The sequence below is a fragment of the Telmatherina bonti genome (genome assembly GCF_933228915.1).
Source record: "Telmatherina bonti genome assembly, chromosome: 1".
Taxonomy (NCBI): domain Eukaryota; kingdom Metazoa; phylum Chordata; class Actinopteri; order Atheriniformes; family Telmatherinidae; genus Telmatherina; species Telmatherina bonti.
The window spans coordinates 27,146,839-27,168,918 of record NC_136619.1 but is presented as its reverse complement, the minus strand read 5'-3'; the positions used below and the strand labels follow the sequence as shown (position 1 = coordinate 27,168,918).

Here is a 22,080-nt window from a genome sequence, read left to right as displayed (position 1 = left end):
AAATAAGTGATGTCTTTATCATACCACATTGCAGCAAGTCTAGCCAACTCTCTATATGATCCAGATGATTTGTTACTTGGCTACGTCCACTGATGTGATATTGGAATTGAAAAGTTTAACAGGGACAGGTGGTATGCACAGTCAACGTTGGATTTAAGTTGAATTTCAGGAATTAAAACATTCTTACAGACCAAAATAGCGTTTCTCAGATCAAGTGTGTTTAAGTAAGTAGCAAAGATCAACCATATAAAGGTGCATCAATACAAAATAAACTCCTGAATCTGTAGTACTTCTGGTTTTTATCCCAGTGGAGCCCTGGCACCTCCTTTGAAGTCTTGGCAGATGTTTCTTCTTTTTGTTTACTATGTCAGATTGTGTGTGAGTTTGTCATATGTCATATTTTCTAGTGCCAAAAACCCTTATCAGTCTCTTTGCCAGTTACTTATTAATTTAGTAGGACTTAAAGGGACCCCCATGCTTTTGTTTTGGTCTTCACGTGTAATTAAGGAATTTTCATTAATGATTTTTCATCGCTCCTTTGAGATCAAATAATATTCTGTGTGAGAGTTTTGGGAGCAGATATGCAGCATGGAGTTAAATTCGCTTAATGATATTTTTCAAATGTTCCATTGCAAAGAAATCACATCACACTCTAAGGACAACCCTTTGAAATAGGTTAGTGAAATCTTGTTGCAGACATAAATCAAGAATGGTTCGACATGAGTCAGAGCATGAGAAGCAGTAAAGTAGAGCTTGGCATGTATAAAAGGACAGCATATATAAATGTGTGTTTGTGTGTTCTAAATGGCTATACTGTCTTTGTTTTTACTTATGAATAGTTGTTGTGAGCTCAGAGATACTATTCTGTAATAATTTGGTTATTTTGTGTACCACTTTGTCCAGTTCAGGGTTGCGGGAAGTGTACACCTTGGACAGGTCCCCAGTCCATTGCAGGGCTAACATGAGAGGCAAACAACCATTCGTACTCATTCCTAGAGAGAGTTTAGGGTGACCAGTTAACTCAGCATGCATGTTATTGGATGGTGGGAGGAATCTGAAGTACCCGGAGAGAACCCATATATAAGAAGAACATGCAAACGCCACACATAAAGGCAACTTTTCGTACCTCCTGCCCAGCTGAGGCTAAAACCAGCAACCTACCGTGCAGCCCTTTTGTTGTGCAATGAGTATTTATTTAGGTTAATGTTTACTTTCTATAAGTAGTTCTTGTTCTCCTAAGACAAGTTTTTATTCATACTGCTGTTGCTAATGGGATGTTTTGTTTTTATTGGACCATGCTGTATTAAACCCAGAGGTGGTTGTGTGTGAAAATCCCAGTACACCAGCAGTTTCTGAAAAGCACATAGTAGTCTGTCTGGCACCGACAACCGTGCTACATTCAAAGTCACTTAAATCCCCAATTCTTCACCTCTCTGATGCTTGATTTGAACTTCAGAAAGTTGTCTCTAGACCATGTTTAGAGGCCCAAAAAGACTGTTATCCCCTTTCGCTTGGTCCTAACAGATGCTATCCTTGCAATTTGCAGAAGTAAGGTGCTCTCATCCATTTGATTATAGTTACATTATATCCAAATGAATGATTTTTGGTCATATGGCCTGGATTGCCCAACCTGATTTTTACAGCATTTATATTTTAAGTTTAAACAGAACTACCAAGACCATTGTTGTCCTCTTCTGCCATCTGTTGATTTGTATAGTTTGCACATGTGAAAGAAAGAGGCAAAGTAAGGGAATTACAATGCTTTTTGCTACAAACTCAGTTATAAAAATGACCTTTATATGCAGTATATGTGCAAAGATGTTTGTGTGGTGTTCTCTTGGTGTTCTGTTTAGATGCTGACATTGTGGCATGGATTAGACTCATCAGTAAAATTGTGATAAAAGGAGGAGCTTGCATTTATGCTCTTTATCCAGGCTGATGCATGCTTGTGTCCCTCTGACTGATTTACCTGCATTTCAAAACGGGTACGCCACAGAAATAATTGGACGACAGTAAAATCCAAGTGGTGTAAAAAAAAAAAAAAAAAAAAAAGATGCGAGACACGAACAGATGTGCACTAAAAGCACACTGATGAAAACCTGTGGCTGCAGCAGTGTTTCTGCTTGAACAACATTCCTTAAAGATATGATCTGTACATGCTTTGTGGGCAGCAGGCTACAGACTGTTTAGCAGACTATATATGTTACCACCCCAGTACACACAAAAACACATATGCAATCTGCAGTGCACATACTACCACATTAACCGAAAGAAGAGAAAATGGAGTGGGAAGAGGTGAAAGGGATTGAGTGGGTGGCAGTGGGAGAAAAAGATGGAGAAAGAGGCAGAGGGAGAGTAGGAGTGAGTGGCACATGGCTTTCAGGCTAAAAAAAGATGAGCAGCTCGAAACCAAAACCAGAATCTGGATTAGCTAGATAAGGAAAAGGAGGGGGACAGGGGGAGGCAAGAGGAGAAAATGTAGGTTTCCTCTGCACGCGCTCACTTTCATGCCCATAAATGTCCTCTGAAACATGAATACTGAATGAGTGTGTGGGTAGAAGAGAACATGAGGTTGGGAAGAAGATAAGAAAGAAAGAAAGAAGGTGAGATGTAGATAAGGAGATGGTGAGATTCTTTAGGATGGACAGAAAACTGCTCTAGTGTGACACAATAGGGAGGGTTAGGATAATTAGAGCTGGCAGTAGCAGAGCCAGCAGTGTGACAAATGCTGGAGAGGATCTTGATCTTAGCAGAGTGTAACTCTGACCCAGGCAGAAAAGAGACAGACTGGAGCAGATGGATGCATGGCAGCGAGCAGAGGAGAGAGAGATTTGGTTCTACAGTCACTCCAGCATAACTTTTTAGCATTTTCTCTAGACGTCTTCCATAGCCCGTCTCTCCAGGATTGGACGCAACACCTCACAACATGCCAAGCCATTTGCAGGTTGCCTCAGCTGTCTACAACAAATATTTTTTTTCCCTTTCCAGTTGTTCTCTATTGGTTGTGACAACACAGGACAGGAAACATCACTGTATATGCCAGCTTGTTTACTCCTCTTCAATAATAGCCCACCGACTAATGGTGCAAAAGTTCAATAACAACCTCAGCAATATTGTAGGCCATCAATGTCGATCATTTCAGTTAGGAGTGGATTATGGAATTTCCTGTACATGCTTACACATTACAGACATTGTGTGAAATTAGATTAGATTTTTGATTTGCTTATAAAAGACATATAATCATTTTTGCGAGGGGCTGCAGTGAGCGGGTGAGACTGCTTGTCCATCACAGGGCCAACACAAAGAGACAAATGACCACTTACACTCATTCCAATGGAGAATTTAGAGTGATAATTAGTTGATAATTGTTGAATTAGCAGGTTACAGGTTAGATTAGCATGGTAGCAGGAAGCCGGAGTGCCTGGAGAGAACCCACACATACATGGGGAGAACATGCAAACGTCACACCAAAAGGCCGCCATTTGAACCTACCCACACACACACAAACACATATATTACATTTAATGCATATGTTTATAATTACAAAGAGTTGTATTTGTGTAACAAATCTAAACAGAATTCAAGTTCATATGTTTCACCCTACTCCAGCTTCCTCCAACCATCCAAAGACATGCATGTTAGGTTAATTGGTTACTCTAAATTGCCCATAGGAGTGAGTGTGAATGTGAGTGGTTGTTTGTCTCTGTGTGGCCCTGCGATGGACTGGCGAGCTGTCCAGGGTGTACCCAACCTTTCGCCTAATGACTGCTGGGATAGGCTGCAGCTGCCCCGCAACCCTTAATTGGACTAAGCGGTTAGGATAATGAATGTTTCACCCTGTCCAATTCAAACCTGGTGGAATACCTGAAATACTACCTAGTTTAAATATTATATTTTGGTTAAAGCAAATAATTAAAAGATCACAAGTAATTGTGGCATCCACTGGCAAAGGTGGACTAAAAAAAACAACAATGCACTGAAATAAAATGTGAGTTTAGCTATTAAAACAAAACAAAAAAAACATGCAAGTTTTGTTTTGTGTGGAAGCATTAGTAGTGGCACACTTCTGCTTTTTCTCTGTCCAAATTCCCTCTTCTTTAAAAGATAAAATTTCTCAGCAACAAATTCCATGTTGCTCTTTGTAAAACATGTTTATGTTCTGTAGAAATGACTCAGTCACTGTTTTGCAACATGTACTTCATTAGCGGAGAGTTTTTAATTGAAAAGTGGGAATTTGTGTGGACAGACACGCATTCAGATGTCAGCGTCACTGTAATTAGACAACAGAATTTTTGTTTTGTAGTTCTTAGACTTGCAACAATAATAAATACAAAATAAACCAAATTAGAAATGCAGATTTATCAGCTTGAATAGAAACATTTGTGGTTGTCAATTTGTTTTCACTCTACAGAAATACTGAAATGACAAAAATGTCTTTTATGCTGAGCTTCACATAAACAAAACCACTCCTGGGGAAGAAAAGGCAAGATTTATTACATCATTACATAAAAGGAGAACAGTGTTTTAAATAATAATGTTACACTCTCGCATTTAGGACCAGGAAATCCTGTTTCTCTGTTATGATAGTGGTTTAGTGTTCTCAGTTGTTGAATTTAAGACCAGTTTGAAAGGTTTGGTCTCTTCTATGTGTTTGGAGATGCAGCACACAGTCAGGAGTTTTTAAACATAGTTACAGATGTGATAAATGGAAAGGCTACACAGGTTGAAAATGTGATAGAAAATAAATGGGCTGTAAGCAGCAGTGTGTGTGCCACAGCTTGATGCTGCTGTTGCTGCAGCGGACTCACTGTGAGTGAGATGGAAGAGGAGGATGCTAATACACCAGCTGCTAGTCATACCAAATCAACCTGCTGTCTGCAAAAAAAGGAATAAACAGCAGTGCTGACATCTGATTTTAGATTCAGGTCCAGTATCTTTGGCTTCCTCAGTAGTGTGATGTATTGATATATTGACAGTTGTACGGGTTTGAGCAGTGAGACCAGGTGAGTTCAGAGCTTACTCTATTTACCACTATGTATGTGTATATGTTTTTATACAATATAAATCGATTATATTACATAAATAAAACTACAGGAGTTTTTTTTAACGCTTTTATGTTTACAGTGGATTTAAGAGAGTTTTTAAAAGTGGAAAAGATGCATTAGATGACTCACATGTGACTCAGCTATCAGATGCAGTGCTGCATACCTATGGCTTGTTGTCTTGGTCAAAGGCAAAGCCATAATGATGAACGAGCAGCCCTTTCATTGTTGTTCCATCATTGTTGTTGCATCACGTGGGTATAGGCCTGGCACTCAGTAGTACACTGTGTGTGGAGGACAAAAGCATTGCTCACATGCAGGAATATCATAGCTTTTCCACTTAGCGCATGTCGTTTGGATACAAATGGAATCACTCAGGGAGAGCCTTAAGGGTTTGGATGAGTCATGCCTCAAGCAGGATGCATATTCTAGCAGGGTAGAGTTGAGTGGTTCAGTATGGACCTGTCTGTGTTGTAGAGTTGCCTTAAAGGTCAGGTTTTGGATGATGTTTGGATGCTTGTTTGATCTCAGGTTGCAAGTACACATGTGTGTGTGTGTGTGTGTGCTTTCACTTCAGGTGCACAATATCAATGTATTTTCCATTTAAGGAAGTTTAAAGAAGACTTGGGAATGATGACTGAAATTTCAACTCATTAATAACATATGGAAATTTCGGTATTATTTCCACTGTATCGATATTTAACTGATTAGTTTAGATAGTTAAGTGTTAGCTTTGATCCTTGCTAAACATGAGTTGTATGTGTTTATGCAGATCTTAACATGCAGAGTACTATGGAAACCACAGCCATTTTGGGACATAGGATTTAGAGATGTCATTCCGATATATAATTTATGAGAACTTCTTTTTATGGTATTAATCACTATGATTTGTAATGTTTTTCTTTTCTTTTCTAAACTGATGTCACATAATGATTTTCTCAGTGATGCATTGCAGTTTAATTTTGGAGATCATACCCTCAACTGATAACAAGATTGAGCACAATATTGAAACATAAAACTCAACCACACAATGTCTAAACATATAAACCTAATAAAAAGTCCTTTGGCTCTGTAAGGTATCCACCATTTGTGTTTCTTCAGTGTCTGAAGTGCTTTCGATCACTTTTCTGACCACTATAATTAGATCCCATAGTCAGCATGGTGTATATAGTCAATAGACTATGCACTTTGTTAAGCAGCAAACAGTAGACATGACTTTTAATGATCTACATGGAATAATACTTGACCTATGTTTTAATGTAGTTACAAGCTCTGTTGGTGCTTATTTTCTATTTTCCACCACAGTTTATGCTCCAGCCGCACCACGGCCAATTGTATCTCGTCCCAGCTTTTTAAGTCCTAGATGGTCTTTTGTGTAAAAGGATCATTAGTCAGCGTTGTCTGTCAAAAGGTTTGGTGTTGTCTGATGGTTGTGAAATGATCATTACGTCCTCATAAACCTTAACAACTCAAGGCTGTCTGGGCTGAGGAGGATGTTCTCAACTTTTTTAGTAATACAAATATTTATATTAAGCTCACATAATAATGATGTTGGTGGCACATTAAAATCTGACTCACTATCAGTGCATCCCAGGGATGCACCAAGTTTTTCCCCATGAAAAACAATTGTGGCAAACGCATGCTGTTCAAAATCACAATAACTACTAAAAGAAACCTTGTTGTCAGCAGAGCAGACAAGTGCTGTTAACCTTCTGCGAATCTAAGAGACATTCAGACATCAAATCACACTTTATTTCTATAGCACTTTTCGTGCTTGAAAAAAACAATACAAACTGCTTTACATCAAATAGATAAAATACACACACACATACATCCACAGTCCCCTTACACCCTCCCACAACTGGATGGGCCCTAATAGGTGGGCCCTATTAGCCCCTATAACAGTTAAAAGGAGACAAATGGCCATGTGCACCATGTGCTATGTGCATCTGGTACATGTGCACCAGATAAAGAAACGATATCCTCAGGGTGCATCGACACAAAGAGCTATCCCCACCCACGACCACCCAGGCCGTCACCATGGGGGCCACCTGGGTCTGGGCAGACAGGACCCACGCCACAACTCAACTCCAGGCTGCAGCGCTTGATCCCGACCTACCAGACAGGGACATCCCCCACAGTAACACCCATGCAGTCAGAGCAGGGGCAGCCTTGGTGAAGAGGACCCCAATGAGGAGCGAACTGGAGTGATAACTACACATAAGTAAGATCCATCCAAAAATAATGAAATAATAAAATTGATAGTAATATGTAAATAAATATATAAAATATGTAAATAAATCAAATTAACTAAAAAGAAGAATAAATATCGGCTAATATTAGAATTTTAAAACTTAGTTAAAAGCTAAACTAAAAAGGTAAGTCCTGAGCGGTTTTTTTTTTTTTAAACATCAACAGTCTCTGCAGCCCTGAGGCCCTCAGGCAGGCTGTTCCATAGGCGAGGCCCGTAATACTGAAATATGGCCTCGCCATATGTTTTGGTACGAACTTTAGGAAGAACTAAAAGGCTGGTACCTGAGGACCTCAGGGTCTGCGAGGGCTCATACTTTAAAAGAAGGTCAGATAAATAAGAAGGCCCAAGACCATTAAGATATTTATAAACCACTAAAATAACCTTAAATGATGAACTAGGTGATCCCTGCAAACTCAGTATCATACATGCATTCAGGTAGTCTTGTAGTGTTAAACTCAAACGAGTTTAATTCTACACCCTACTTGACTTAATGCAATTGGGGACTTGGTTCAGTTGGGTGTTACAAGATTTGAGTTTGCTTTTTACATTGCATCAAGAGTTACTGAAAGAGAAGATGAAAAATGCAGAAAACTCCATCTGTTAACGCTGCTTAAAATAAAAAAAATAAAAAAATAAAGGGACCACATAACCATCACCATGTAACTCAAAGCCAGTCAGACTTTTACATTATCTGTCCAGTTAGAAGTAACACTAAGGGAGAATCAATTTACCGACTGTGGAACAGACAACAGGTGGAAATGAGAGGCAGTTGGCATGACAACCACTATAAAGGAGTGGTCCTGTGGGTGGTGGCCACAGACCATTCCTCTCTTTTACTCCTTTCTGGCTGATTTTTGGTCACATTTGGAATTTGCCTAATGCATTAGGGCAGACATCTCCAAATCTGGTCCTTTAAGGCTGGCATCCTACAGGAATTGGATGTTTCCCTGCAGAGGCCCAGAGTAGCAGCATGCCCAGACATATTGAGTGCCTTGATTTTTTTTTTTTTTTTTTTTTTTTTTTAATAATTATATAATTCTGAAACTCAAAAGTTTCAGAATTATAATTTTTATAGGCTTGAGCTAAATATTTGTTAAACTTCCTCTTGCTTAGGTACCTTTCTCGCTACCTTTTCTTTCTCCCTTTAGTCCGCATTGTCATCTCTTTACTGCCACGCTCAAGCAAGCCACTGTAACGCAGGACAGGATGTTGAGACTCTGGGTTTCCTTTTTTAAAAAAAATAAGTTTTTGTAGAGTGGTGTTGCATTTCTTGAGTGCAATTTTTTACTGTATTCACACACTATTATGGTCTGTAGATGTGTGTAAAACTTTATGTGTATGTGAATCCATTCATACAATATAATTTACTTTTGTAAGTCTTGTAAAAAAAGAAAAAAAAACTAATCTGAAGGTATGGTGGCTTTTTTGCCATTGTGGTGTGCCACAATCATTTACATGGAAGAGAAATCCTCAGACTAAATGTCAGTTTATGTAAAACACTTGACTAATGAGGAAAGTAAGTACTTCTTCTTATGCCGACAGTAGTAGCCAAACAACTCCACTAATGGGCTAACATTCCCTGTTGGTGGATGATGGGAAGGCCCCTAAGGAGGCTGCTGCTTTTAGTAAGGATGGTGTTTTGAAAAGTATTCTTCCATGAAAGAAGACTAGAAATGCCCTGTTTGCAAGTGAATGCCAATAAATCAGTGGGTTGATCAGCTGGATTTTGTTTGGGCAACTGCACGCGTTTGATAGATTGCAAGAATAAAGATTATCAAGCAGCCCTCTACTAGTTTTGACTGAAAAAAGGCAAAGTTAATTTTGATGTGAATAATTGTATTTAAAGGTTTAATTATGTTTTCTGGACATTTTCTGCCTCTGTCATAGTATAACTCAGTTAAAGTATTCTACAAATTGAACCTATGTTGAATAAGAGCCATTTATTGGTGATGGAGATCGCAAAATGCAATCATTAAAAATGAAAACGTGGTCTGATTCATGCATAGTTTTCTGTTTTGTTGGCATTGGCATCTTTAAGCTACAGCTTCTTTTTCCATATGGTCCTAACAAGAATCTGCTCTGAATGAAGCTGTATTGTTGCATTGTCCAGCTAAAGCAGTATTGTTCAGTCCTTTTCCTCAGGACTCACGGCCTTGAATGTTTTAGATGTTTTTCTACTGTTAACACACATGTAGAGATTAGTGACCTTCTCGTAAAGTTCTTTGGAAATCTGCTAATGGTCCAGATATTTCAGGTGTGTTAAAGAATGGAAACACCTAAAGCATGCTGGGAAATGGGTCCCCAGGACCAGAATTGTGAAGCACTAAAATAACCCCATGATATTAAAATCAATAAATCTTCAACCAAATGTCTTATCAAATGTAAATGTACAGCATCCCTAAAGAATACTTTTAGTCATATGACCTCTCAAGAGTGTTTTACACATAAAGAGCATTTGTTCATTAATTTGTTCAAACATTATTCAATACAGCTCATACTTTGAACATATACGCAGTCAGACAACAGCAGGCACTCTTTGACGCATGAACCAGAGAACATGAGTTTCAAGCAGTGACCTTCAGATTAGTGCACAACCTGCTCTACTTCCTGAACCATGCTAGTGAGAAAGTAATGGCCTTGAGATGAGCAGAAAATGGTACAAATTCTCCTTTCCTTTGTCAAAGTTTGGGAATAAAACTTAGTCACATTTCAGGACAGAGAACAGATTATGTCATTACCAGCTTCATGTCAGTCTGCATCTGGGAAAGAGAACAATACTACGGTCTCCCAGTAGCTTGTCTGTGTTTCCTAGATTATATGTGGTCACTTTATACAGTCATACTTTGCTTGCCACAAACAGATTTTCCAATTCAGGACCTGCACATCCAGCTCCTGCTCTCTGATAGGCATCTAAACCGATGCACGTCCACCCCTTCCTAACGCACAAACATTCTTCTCTAAGCTTTTAAGATGGAATCTTGCTCAACTAACCACAGTTGAAAGCAGTAATCATGTTATCAACTTAAAACCTTTAATGCTTAAAAATCAGTTGTGGATGTTATGGGTTTGAAAATGAAAACGGCATCAAGGCCAAGTTATGTTTTTTTTTTTGTTTTTTTTACCTTGTATATGTAAAAAATTGGGAACTGGCCCATGTTAGAAGCATTTACATATTATCCTCAAATTGAAGTTTAAGCTAGTCTATAATGTGACCTTATTCTGCACATTTAGAATTAAGAGATCTCACAATGGCAAGAGGCTGTGCTGGCAAAACAACAAGAGAAGAAAGTACTGTAATCTGCATCGGCAGGCCTACTCTTTGATGAATAATAAATGTCTGGATAACAGCAAATCTCCTCACACAGTCTCTTCAAAACAGGCCATGCACATTCTCAAAGAATAAACTATTGTGTTTTTTGGCTTGTGATCAGTTGGCAGGCTTGTAGTCTACTAAATCTGTGATGTCGAAAGCTTTTGCAGCACACAGATGTCCAAGAGAGGTCTATGTAGCACAAACCAGACATGTAGATACTGCTGATAAATGGGTCCATAAGATGTACATCGAAAAAAAAACGAGCTTCAAGGTGCATCTCATGAACAGTATGACTGAAATTTGATTTAACTTTTGATTGTAAAGCCTGCAAGCCCACAAATTTCAAGAATTAAAGCAGTGCTTTAATTCTCGAAATTTGTGCCAGAATAGTTATAAAATAGTAATAAAGACTGTTAAAGAAGTGGGTTTTTTTTTTCTATTTTTCATTTTCATGGGTCATATCTGATTTTGGTCATGTTTTTTTTATTTTTTTAAAAATATTTTAATACTTTAAATTATGCTACCTGGTTTAATTTAGAAATGTAATAATTTTATCTTTCTGTGCACTAAAATGCTATATATTTTATGGCTTTAGCCTCTCAAAAGTGAAGATTTATTACTAGTTTGTATGTAGCATAACTCAACTTCTGCTTGGGCAAAAGCCCAAGTCTTGTGATCATTATATAATCATCTTTGGTTCTTAATAGAATCAAATACTAACTTACATCAAAAGGTTCAAGAGGATAAACAACAATAATTTGGCGAATTTTTTTCTAAATTAGTTAATGCAGGTATGTCAAACTCTAGTCCTCATGGGTCAGCATATTTTAGATGTTTTCCTACTCCAACACAAATTTTTAAAATAAAATGGATCCAACAGCTTTTTGGTAAGTTCTACATGTTAACCTTTTAATGTGAGTCAGATTAGTTGAAGTAGGGAAGGATTTAAACCTCCAGGACAGCAGCCCATGACGACCAGAGTTTTGACATCTCTGAAGTAATGTGTTAATTTCCACAAACTTTCTTACAAGGTGTTAAACACCCATTTTTTTCTGTTAGAAGCCTTTTCTCCTCGTATCTCTCATTCTGTCTGTTTGTCTCTCATTTTGTCTCTCAATGAATAACAACAGAATTCAAATGTTCATCTCCGGGGACTGAATGGGGGTAAATGGTTCACGAACAAGCTTTACTAAATTGTGAGTGACTTACATCACAGAAAGTTTGTGTTGTTACTCTAATCCCATTTGATCTGTAATTATGTCATTTTTATCTTTCAATGTTAAATCCTCTGCTGGGAGTTCAAGTAGTACTCGAACAGCAGGCTCGAAGGAGCCTGACAACTGGTTCCCCTGTGATCCAGTGTACTTCTGCATTTACAAAAGAGCTTTGTGATTTCTTTGCCCTGATTGTTGTGTCCTAAATTAAATTTTTTTAAAAACACATACACACGCACACAAACACACACACATTTCTCTTCCCCTTCCATCTTTTCTTGTCCTCCTTATACTACTTCTGCCCAGATAGAGATTTACAAGTAGCTATATGAGCAACTTTTCATTTGAAGCCCTTGGTATTTTTTCATTTGTTTTTTTCAGATCAACTGCATTGATGAATGAGTATTAATAAAACTTGTCTTTTTTTTCTTCAATGTTTGTTTTGTCCTTTCAGGTTTAAATTCTGCCTGTCAGTGAGATCACCTTTTGGTTTAATTGAAAGTAGACCTATTTATGGTCAGAAAGCAGAAGTCATTGTGTCTTTGTTACTAACAATATTATAGAAGGAAGGTTAATATTTCGTTGTAAGAGGACGCTCTTGATATTCTGACGTTTGAATAAGACAACCACATGACTTTGACCTGAGTATTTAGTACAATGAACTTTGTCTTCATGCAATTTGTTAAATGTGTGTCACTCTTGGTGGAGGTTTAACAGTGATCACTGCTTCGAATGTAACAGAATATTAGTTGAAAAGCTTGTGATCACAAGAACTCTTTGCTGCTAAATGTAAATTTTCTTGCAGAGATAGAAGGTATTTCACACTTGGATGACTAGGAGATACTTTTTTATGTTCAATGTATTCACAAAGCATAACTCGTTCTGTCAGCGTCAGCCTCCTATCAGGGGAATAATTGCTGATGTCCTGTTAAACATTTAAATGTCAGTCACTTATAGTTGAAGAAGGTGCTGTTTGTTATTTTGTGACAATAATATGGGCCTCTATTACGTGAGGCTACAAAGCCTGATTTAGTAATGAAGCCAGATTATAAATATTTCCAATATATAGATTTTGAATGTACTGCTTGTTGACATTCTAATTGTATGCTACATATTTTCATAAAGCATTAAAAAGAAATTTTATCTGTAACCTGGATTGTTTCCAGCAGGTTTCTTATTGCTTTAGCTGGGGCACTGCTGTGTTTTATAGTGCATTATCTCAGCCTACATCAGTAGAATTGTGTGAGGCTATTGGCAGTAAAGCTTATTGCGTCATTTGTGTTTGTGCAGATTGCTTCTGGTCTCTAATGGAAGGAAAAACAGCAAGGAGGAGATGCAGTCATGTGGTGGCGTCTAAAACTTTTGGAACGATAACCAAACTTAAAGTGTCTTTAATTAAACTGTGATCATTTTTTATAATGACAGAACAGTGTGTAAACGTTCTCGTAGAAACTGTTTGACGGATTAGCTCTTGCTGCAGAAATGCCTGCAGCTCATTGAGTCTGGTCAGAAATGTAAATGCACTAATAAATATGATCGTGTAAAGTATTGAGGGTGATGGTAATACCGGAAAGGCTTGTTAAAATAATATACCAACACTTTTGAAGCAAAAGTATTAAGGTTATGGTCAGTCCAAAAATAGAAGTTGTCACCAAGGAAAGTCACAGCCACAATCCAAAAGGGGGCCCATGTTTCATGTTGGTGCCAAACCCCTGTGGCAGGGAGGATGTTTGCTCTGTAACGAGAGGAAGGTGAGTAGTCCGACACTTAAGAAATAAATGGTAGAATGTAGCGAATGGAACTATGAAAAAAGAATAGTATTTGAACAATTATACATTTATTAAATAATAATACAGGATAGAACTTGCACTTTGCCCACCTCAGCCTCTTTACTGTGGGTACGGGAAATGTTTATGTTAAAAGGATTGTGGCCAGAGGGATCATAGGAAATCAATTTTGACAACAAAGTTTCCAGTGTTTCTGATCACATTCTTCCGAAATAAAAAGAGGTTTGTAAATTCAAAATTGCAGCGAGAAAATGCTGTTCTTTCCGTCATACTCTACACATCCCTTCTGAGATCTATCTAGGTGGTAGCACAAATGTCTCAATGAAAGTTGTTGGCTGTTTTTATTTATTTATTTTTTATTTCTTTGTTTTTGAAGCAGTTAAACACATTTCTACCTCTTCTATCCTAATTTAAGTCCCTTTTTATTATCTTCTACTGGCTAAATGCATTGAGCATCAGCAGTTAATAGTTACTGTTAAGCAAAAGAGCGAACCATATATAAAATATAGAATGGGGACTTTTTTCACTGGTAAAGGGAAGATTGGAATTGATAGCACACCAGAAAACTGAGTAATCAAACATCACAGTTGAAGTAAAATGTGAAAAGGTGAAGCGACAAACAAAGCACACATGTGAATCCGTAACAGTCATATTTCTCTGAACTAATCATTGGCATATATACTCTTTAAACCTGTGCAAACTTAGTCAAACTATACATATCATATATATTAAAATATTCTATTTACAACTAGGGCTTGGTGATATGACCAAAATCTCATATCCCGATATAGCTAATTTTATATCCCAATAACAGCACGCATAGCGATATAAAATTGTTTCTGTTATTTAATGTCAGTCATCAGTTATTTGTCAGATGTGCTTGGTAATGACTGTGGGAACTGTGGCCGTATGGCGTTTCACAGGTAAATGCCTGTTGGAGCGCTTTCGCCACCACGTGATGCTGCTTTTGCGGCTTTTGCTTGTTGACTCTATTCTTTATTCTGTTTTCTTTATACAGCCACTGTGGAGTGTTTAAAGTCTCATCTTAAGATGCCCTTTTATTCCTTGGCTTTTAACACTGTACGATTTGTGGTCCTCTGTGTCTTTTAATTGATTTTAAAAAAATTTTATTTTAGTTATTTATTTTTCAGGACGCCATATTATTGAACCTATTGTGGTATACTTATTTTTTTGTGCAGCGCTTTGGAAACATGTTGTTGTGAAATGTGCAATTTGATTTGATTGATTGATTGATTCAAAATGGTTGGAGGCAGCCATTCTAAAAGTGGCATACCCATTTTAATTAACATCTAACTAGATACTACATGGCTGCACGGTGGCGCAGTGGTTAGCACTGTGGCCTCACAGCAAGAAGGTCGCTGGTTCGATCCTTGGCTGGTTTGGTCAGTGGCATGTTCTCCGGGTACTCCGGCTTCCTCCCACCATCCAAAGACATGCATGATAGGTTAATTGGTCACTCTAAATTGCCCCTAGGAGTGAGTGTGAGCATGAGTGTGGTCGTTCGTCTCTCTGTGTGTGGCCCTGCGATGGACTGGCGAGCTGTCCAGGGTGTACCCTGCCTGTCGCCCAAAGCCGGCTGGGATAGGCTCCAGCTTCCCCGCGACCCTGAATTGGAATAAGCGGTTTGGAAAATGAATGAATGAATAGATACTACATTTTAGTATCTGTTAGTATTGGGGTGTGGATTTTTATTTTTTTCTTTATTCTTTTGGATAACGCTACTAACAAGGCAATGATCCAACTATCTCTCAGCTGTTTTATGCAGACACAATAAGATTTTATAGACTACAATGATGTGGATTTAGAGGGCAAATTAGGGAAAGTGCTGACAGTTTTACCAAAACTATAAATGACATACTAAAAAGTGAAGGAGCCCTAAATGACCAATGATAATGATTCATTCATTCATTCTAAATAAATGTTAAATATTACACAGTCAGTAGTTTTAGGAGTTAGTCGGGTTTTTTTTAGAGCTGCAAGCCATCATGTAGTGTCCAGTAAACATGGAGGAACTACACAGGCTTTCCATATCAGCACCATAAGGCCTTCATCAACCTCTCTATGGTTCCCTCTCTCCTTCCAATTTCCTTCCCACCATGTCTTTAACAGGTCATTTTATTTTAGCCTGGAGGTATTTTAAGTAATCTCACAATGCTTTTTCAGAAGAGAGAGGATTGAGTAACATGAAAGGAGCATTTTCGCTTGGTCTCATCAGTATTACATAGATTAAAAGCTTGTTTCTTTCATTTTTACATCACGTTACATCCTTTCAGATTGCCCTTATCCTCCTTATCCTCACCTCCCATTATGTTTCATTTCTCTACTTGGGTTGACGTCTATTTTTGTTATCCCTGCAGCCCTGTTTATTATAGAGCATAACTTAAGTCACCAAAAAACATGCAGAAAGTATCTGAGTGCAGCATGCTGAGATTCACTCACTGTCTGTATTTCTTAGGTTCCTAATCTGTAACCTGGATTTATTGTTTGATTTCATGTGAAAAAATGGGAAATTCTGCAGTGAAATGAGAGTAAGTTTTAAGACAAAGAATGACATCATTTCGTCCCTGCCTCATGTTTTCCCACAGGGGCGTGATGCCTGGAATGGTGATGTTTCGGCGGCGCTGGTCAGTTGGCAGTGATGACCTGGTACTGCCTGCCCTCTTCCTGTTTTTATTACACTGCATCTGGTGAGTCAGGCGTATCGATTTTTTTTTTCACTCGTATATATGTATTTATTGTTTGATCTATAAATTTCTGTTTAAAAACACATTTCCTAATATGACTCACCACTTCCCTCTTTATGCCTTTCATGCTCAGGTTAGTGGTTCTGTCTGTGGTACTCTTTGGCCTCCCGTACGGCTCAGACCAGTCCTGTTCTGTAACTCTGGTGGACCATGGTCGAGGTTACTTGGGCATCCTGGTCAGCTGCCTCATATGTGAGAGCGCCATCATGTGGCTGAGCATGAGGGGTAGCATTTTGTACACGCAGCCCAGAGAAGCTGTGCAGTATGTCATCTATATACGACTAGGTATGGCATTTTGGGTCCTCTGTGAGGGTCTTTTTTTATTCAATCAAATTTTATTTATAAAACGCTTTTCATGCACAAAGCAACATAAAGTGCTTCACAATATAAAACCAATTTATCCATATTAAAAAAAAAAAATTAAAATCCTTCACACACCAGAGTATATAACACTAATTTAAAAACACAGGCCTCATGATTGTCTCATTTACACACAATCACACTCATACACACAAACAAAGCACATGTACATCCTCCCCACCTACCCTCTTTTTTTGTAAACATGAACTTCCAACCCTCATTACCGGCTCTGAGCTGAACAGAATAAAAACATCAGGCTGTGAGGAAACAGTATCTTGGGGAGGCGTTCACACCAGAAGCCAGCCAACCCATGGCCATTTTTAACAATGTTGATGCTTGTTAGAATTGAAGGTAGCTGTCATGAGGATTAGTTCAGGTTTCAAATTAAGGCTTGAACACTCTTGGTATTGATTGTGCGGATATTGATCCCTTTCTCCCCTTTCCTTCCGCCCCAGCTATTCTGTTGGTTGAGCTAGTATATGCCGTAGTAGGAATCGCCTGGCTTGTCCAGTATTACCAGCCGTGCTCTGATGTCACAGCTAAAAACTTGGCTTTAGGTGAGTGAAAGAGGGTGTAAATTGAAACCATATTAACAGTTTTAAGGTAAAATGATTTTCCAAGCTTGGATGTGACTTTTGTTTTTATGTTATTTACAGGAATTGTTGCATGCAACTGGCTTGTGATATTCAGCGTATGTATCACCCTCATGTGCACCTTTGATCCAACGGGTCGGACTTTTGTCAAGCTGAAAGCAACTCGTCGGCGTCAGCGCAACCTCACTACGTACACTCTCAGGTATTAACATGCTGTTTAAGTCTCCCTGGTTTTTGTCATGACGCACAATCAAGGCACCTTTAACAAATTTCACAAATTTAATCATGACAGAATTCTTTTGCTGCTTTTGCCTAATTAGACACAGGCTAGAAGAAGGCCAAGCCAGCAGCTGGAGCAGGAGGCTGAAGTTCTTCATGTGCTGCACAAGAGCCCAGGATACACAATCAGTGAGTCACAAACCTAATTCTGCTTAGTGGTCAAGCAAAACCTATCAAGTATAAATATAAAATGTATATAATATATAACATAAATATTATCATCAACTGCTTCAGTGGTGTGACATACAGCAGAATTTTGCATAGCTACTTACCAGAGACGTTAAGCAATAATGATGAAATATGAATGAAAAAGTAATTACTGTCAGGCTAAATTAGTTTGTAATTCCAGTTCAGTAGACCACACTGGAGAAATCATAAAAGTTAAAAAAAAAATAAATAAAAAAATAAGTAAATAGAATCTGCAATGATTGATGTTTTATCCGCTATATTCTATTGGTAAATTTGATCAAGTGCTGCTTTAGTGAAGAGGATTTTAAGTATACAGTTGAAATGTCAAAAATCAATGTGGTCATGCTTGCAGCTATGTTGGTGTGCGTTTGCTCCAGTCAACATTTGTCATCACTTTAGCAAAGGTTTTTGCTAGTGGATTTGAACCATTGCAACCTCATTGGGCTCTATCTGATCTCTGAGTAGACAGAATTGGGTTTGGGATGGAAAGGAGTCCAAGCAGCTTGTGGCAGCACACCAAGCAAGGTGGTTTAGACACCCTCTTCCTAGCAGCAATTTTCAGTTCTTCATACAATGCATGCTCCCAGTCATGCATTTTCTACAGAAATTATGTGATTCAGGACAAAATGATGAATTTTGACACGTTGTGTCCCAGTAATGTGCATCAGACCAATGATCTTACATGGTGATGGCCAGAGTCATTGATGACTGATACTTTTGTGACTCTGCATTATGAACCCATTCTAATCTATTCTGCTTTTATATCCAGGATGCGTATTCAGAAGTGGCCAGCCTTTTCGCAGAGTTTTTCAGAGACTTGGACATTGTTCCTAGTGATATCATTGCTGGTCTGGTGCTTCTCCGCCAGAGACAGAGGTCTAAGAGATCTTCTATCTTGGACCAGGTAATCTTAGCCCAAAAAACAAAAAAAGTTTGTAAAAAGGGAATGTTGTGTATTCATATTTAAAACATGTTATTTTTTCCTCTTCAGGCCAACAATGACATATTAGCCTTCTTGTCAGGGATGCCTGTCACACGTAACACTAGATATTTGGACCTGAAAAATTCGGTGAGTTGCTATTGTGAGATAAACTTGTGTTCATGTTCTGCTCTAAACCACATGGAATAGGGTCTCATGTGAGAAATGCAGGTAATTCCTAAACTTTGGCAGCGTGCTGTACATTTTCAACTAAAATGATTTTTTTTGCAGACATTATTGATCATGTTATTCTAATACAGGCATGCTTCTGTCTGTGTGCTCTTCTCTCTCCCAGGCTGAGATGAACATGTATAAAGATGTATGTTATTACATGCTCTTCGCCCTGGCTGCATACGGTTGGCCCATGTACTTGATGAGGAAGCCTGCCTGTGGGCTGTGCCGCCTCGTGAGCTCCTGCCCGTAAGCACTCAAACACACACCCGCACAGTTTTATCTATTTGGTCTCTGTGTCTCTTGAGCCTCTTCAGTGTAGATCAAATTTCACATGCGTCAACACTTGCCAAGTGCTAATCCACTGAGACAATACCACTCTAGTTAGACCCACTTACTGACACAACCAGTGTTGAATTTATCACATTCTCTCACCCAGATTCCTTGCACTGGAATGCTAAGTATATCTTTGTGTTCTCATTAGCTGTTGCTGTGTTTTTGCTGCATCTGTTTCATCGACTGTTTATAAAAGTATATTACACGAATTTCTTTTTTTCCCTCTATTCTAATATAGATGACATTATATTTGATTTCCTGTTTTGTTTCTCCATGTGCCCAGCTGCACATCCGTGTCTGGCTCTCGCTTGACTCAGTCGGTCACAGTGGAGGAGGATAATTGCTGTGGCTGCAATGTCCTTGCCATACGCAGACACTTCCTTGATAGAGATCTCAAGCAGGTTCACATTGTCTACACATCTTGTCATGACGCTGTGAGTAATCCGACAACTGGCCAACAAGCAGTCAGAAGTGTTTGGCTTTTACTTCCTCATTAAACGGATGAGCCTTGAGTTTTTCAGGATTTGGCAAACATTGGATAATTTTTTTCTCATTGCGTCGGATAATAATGGTTAAGGTGCAATACATGCATGTTTGGAACACAGGCAGTAGTTTTGTCAATCTCAGCATGGCACTTGCTGAGATTTTTAGTGTGTTTCTGTCTTCAGCTGCAAGACAAGTTTTCAGGACTACAGATGCTGTCAGCATTTGGAGCAGTCCTAAGTCATGTGATGTTGTACTAAGCTGTCATTGTGGTTAGGTAATTTACAGCCCATTTCAGCTGATTTTTTGGACGTCGAACAGTCATTGTGGGGAGGACTGTAGACATTTTATGTTAGTATAGTAACTGTAACAACTTAATATGTTGCTTTACTGTCTGATTGTTGAAAACTTGTTATGCAGAACTCAATTTTGTTTGAAGTGCTGCATAAACTTGTATAACTGGCAACGTTGTTGCAATTGCAAGTAAAAATATCCCATATTGTCAAATAAAGGTAACAACAGCAGCAAATGTATTATTAACAGATTAGTGAAATCATTTGCATGTAGTTTGGCTTTAGGCATTACAAGTATTGCTATTAAAAACAGTTTATGAAATATATTAAAATAGTTCCTTCATTGCATCAGAGTTTCTTGTTTTAAATATAAGGTCTGTTGCACTCAGTCTTGCCACTAATTTATAAAGCAGTGTGCTTCTAAATGAGGTCAACCGACGCTGAGTTTCCAGCTGTAAATTCACTGAGTTATGGCCAGGTACAGTGCCAAAACTGGAAAGGCCTGATTGCAAAAACTGAGCAGTGTCTCAGCTTGCTGATCTGCACCTTGAGCTATAACCCCCTTTAAACCATCCTGCTTACCGTAGGATGTTGTTTCTTTATTTTCTTTTGTGTAAGAGGTGTGGAAGCAGAATGGGGTGAGGGATGGCTCTTTTGAGTCCTCTTTAAGGAAGGCATCTGTGTGGTAAAATGGGAAATGTGTAAAAAAAAAAACCAAAAAAAAAAAACCCTACAATTTACAAATATTATTCATCCTCATGTTTTTAACGCCTTTTTCTGTCTGCTCTGCTTCAATCTTCATCTTTTAAAAAGGTTTATGAGACTCCCTTCTTTGTGGCAGTGGATCATGCAAAGAAGAAAGTTGTCATCAGTATCAGAGGAACCCTTTCACCAAAGGTGATCTGTATTTCATTTTAGGATTTTAATTTGTCTGCTTTTTTTTTTTTTTTTTTTTTAAATTGTGAGTCACAATCCCTTCTGCAAAATATTATCTGACCCAACAACACTAACACCTCCAGAGCAGGTGAAGCTCTCATGGTTTAGTGTTGTATTTGCAAACTCCCACACCCAAAGAGAGCAAGAGCGTGACTGTCCAATCTCCAAGATATTGGAGAATAATCTCCAATATCTTGTTTTATTCATAAGCAATTTGGAAGATTCTTGGAGTAATAACTGATTGAATTGTGCCGGGAGTTGAAAAACATTATCAAAGTTGTGTAAATGTAAAAAGCAAATTGTCCTGAGAGGAAAATGACTTCTGAATATAACATTATAAATATACAAAAATTAAAGAATCATTTGCAGCATGTTATTAAGTAGACATAGGGGGTCTTGGTTATTTGTGTAGCTTTATGTTACTAAATCTTATGCCATCTCTCGTGCATTTCAAATTAAAAATGAAATTGAATCTGACATATGGACTGGTCAAAGTTTATAATTTATTCATTGACTTTTATTGCTTAATTAGAATGGTTAAGAATGGAAATTGTTACTTTTATGTTAAATTGTATTACCTGTTCTGTGCACCTGTAATACATGACATGCTCTGTTTGATTTTTCCTATCCTTGCTTCATGATGTCTGTAGAATTTTTAATTTGTCTTGTGTGTATCAGGATGCCTTGACTGATCTGACAGGGGACTCTGAGCGCTTGCCTGTGGAGGAGCAGCATGGCACCTGGCTTGGTCACAAGGTAAGGACACTAAATAATAACTTCTTTCTGTCTTTATTTTTTAATATCCTTTTACATTTCTATGTAGTCTATAAGCCATTTTAGCTTTTGATAGTGCCATTATTGCTATTAATATTTAAAAAAAAGATTGATGAGACGGACTTCCTGTCCATATTGCTTTCTGTCTCAATTTTCTCTCGCCATTGAGTTTCTTCCTCTGTCTCTGCAGGGAATGGTTTACTCAGCAGAATACATTAAGAAGAAACTGGAGCAGGAAATGATCTTGTCACAGGCTTTTGGAAGAGACCTGGTGCGTGACTCAGTATACTGAGGAAAGAATGGTTCAGTAAT

General features: G+C 38.2%; 1 protein-coding gene across 1 annotated transcript in view; it reads left to right on the top strand.

The window, feature by feature from the left end:
• Positions 1-22,080, top strand: part of dagla (diacylglycerol lipase, alpha) — a 34,657-nt gene that overhangs the window by 1,395 nt on the left and 11,182 nt on the right. Inside the window, exons 2-13 of the mRNA XM_079239081.1 lie at positions 16,217-16,318; positions 16,449-16,660; positions 17,191-17,292; positions 17,392-17,530; positions 17,649-17,736; positions 18,566-18,700; positions 18,788-18,865; positions 19,071-19,195; positions 19,566-19,716; positions 20,872-20,955; positions 21,673-21,750; positions 21,959-22,039. Of these exons, the coding sequence (XP_079095207.1) occupies positions 16,224-16,318; positions 16,449-16,660; positions 17,191-17,292; positions 17,392-17,530; positions 17,649-17,736; positions 18,566-18,700; positions 18,788-18,865; positions 19,071-19,195; positions 19,566-19,716; positions 20,872-20,955; positions 21,673-21,750; positions 21,959-22,039 (1,368 nt within the window). The 5' untranslated portion in view covers positions 16,217-16,223. The remainder of the gene's footprint in view (positions 1-16,216; positions 16,319-16,448; positions 16,661-17,190; positions 17,293-17,391; positions 17,531-17,648; positions 17,737-18,565; positions 18,701-18,787; positions 18,866-19,070; positions 19,196-19,565; positions 19,717-20,871; positions 20,956-21,672; positions 21,751-21,958; positions 22,040-22,080) is intronic.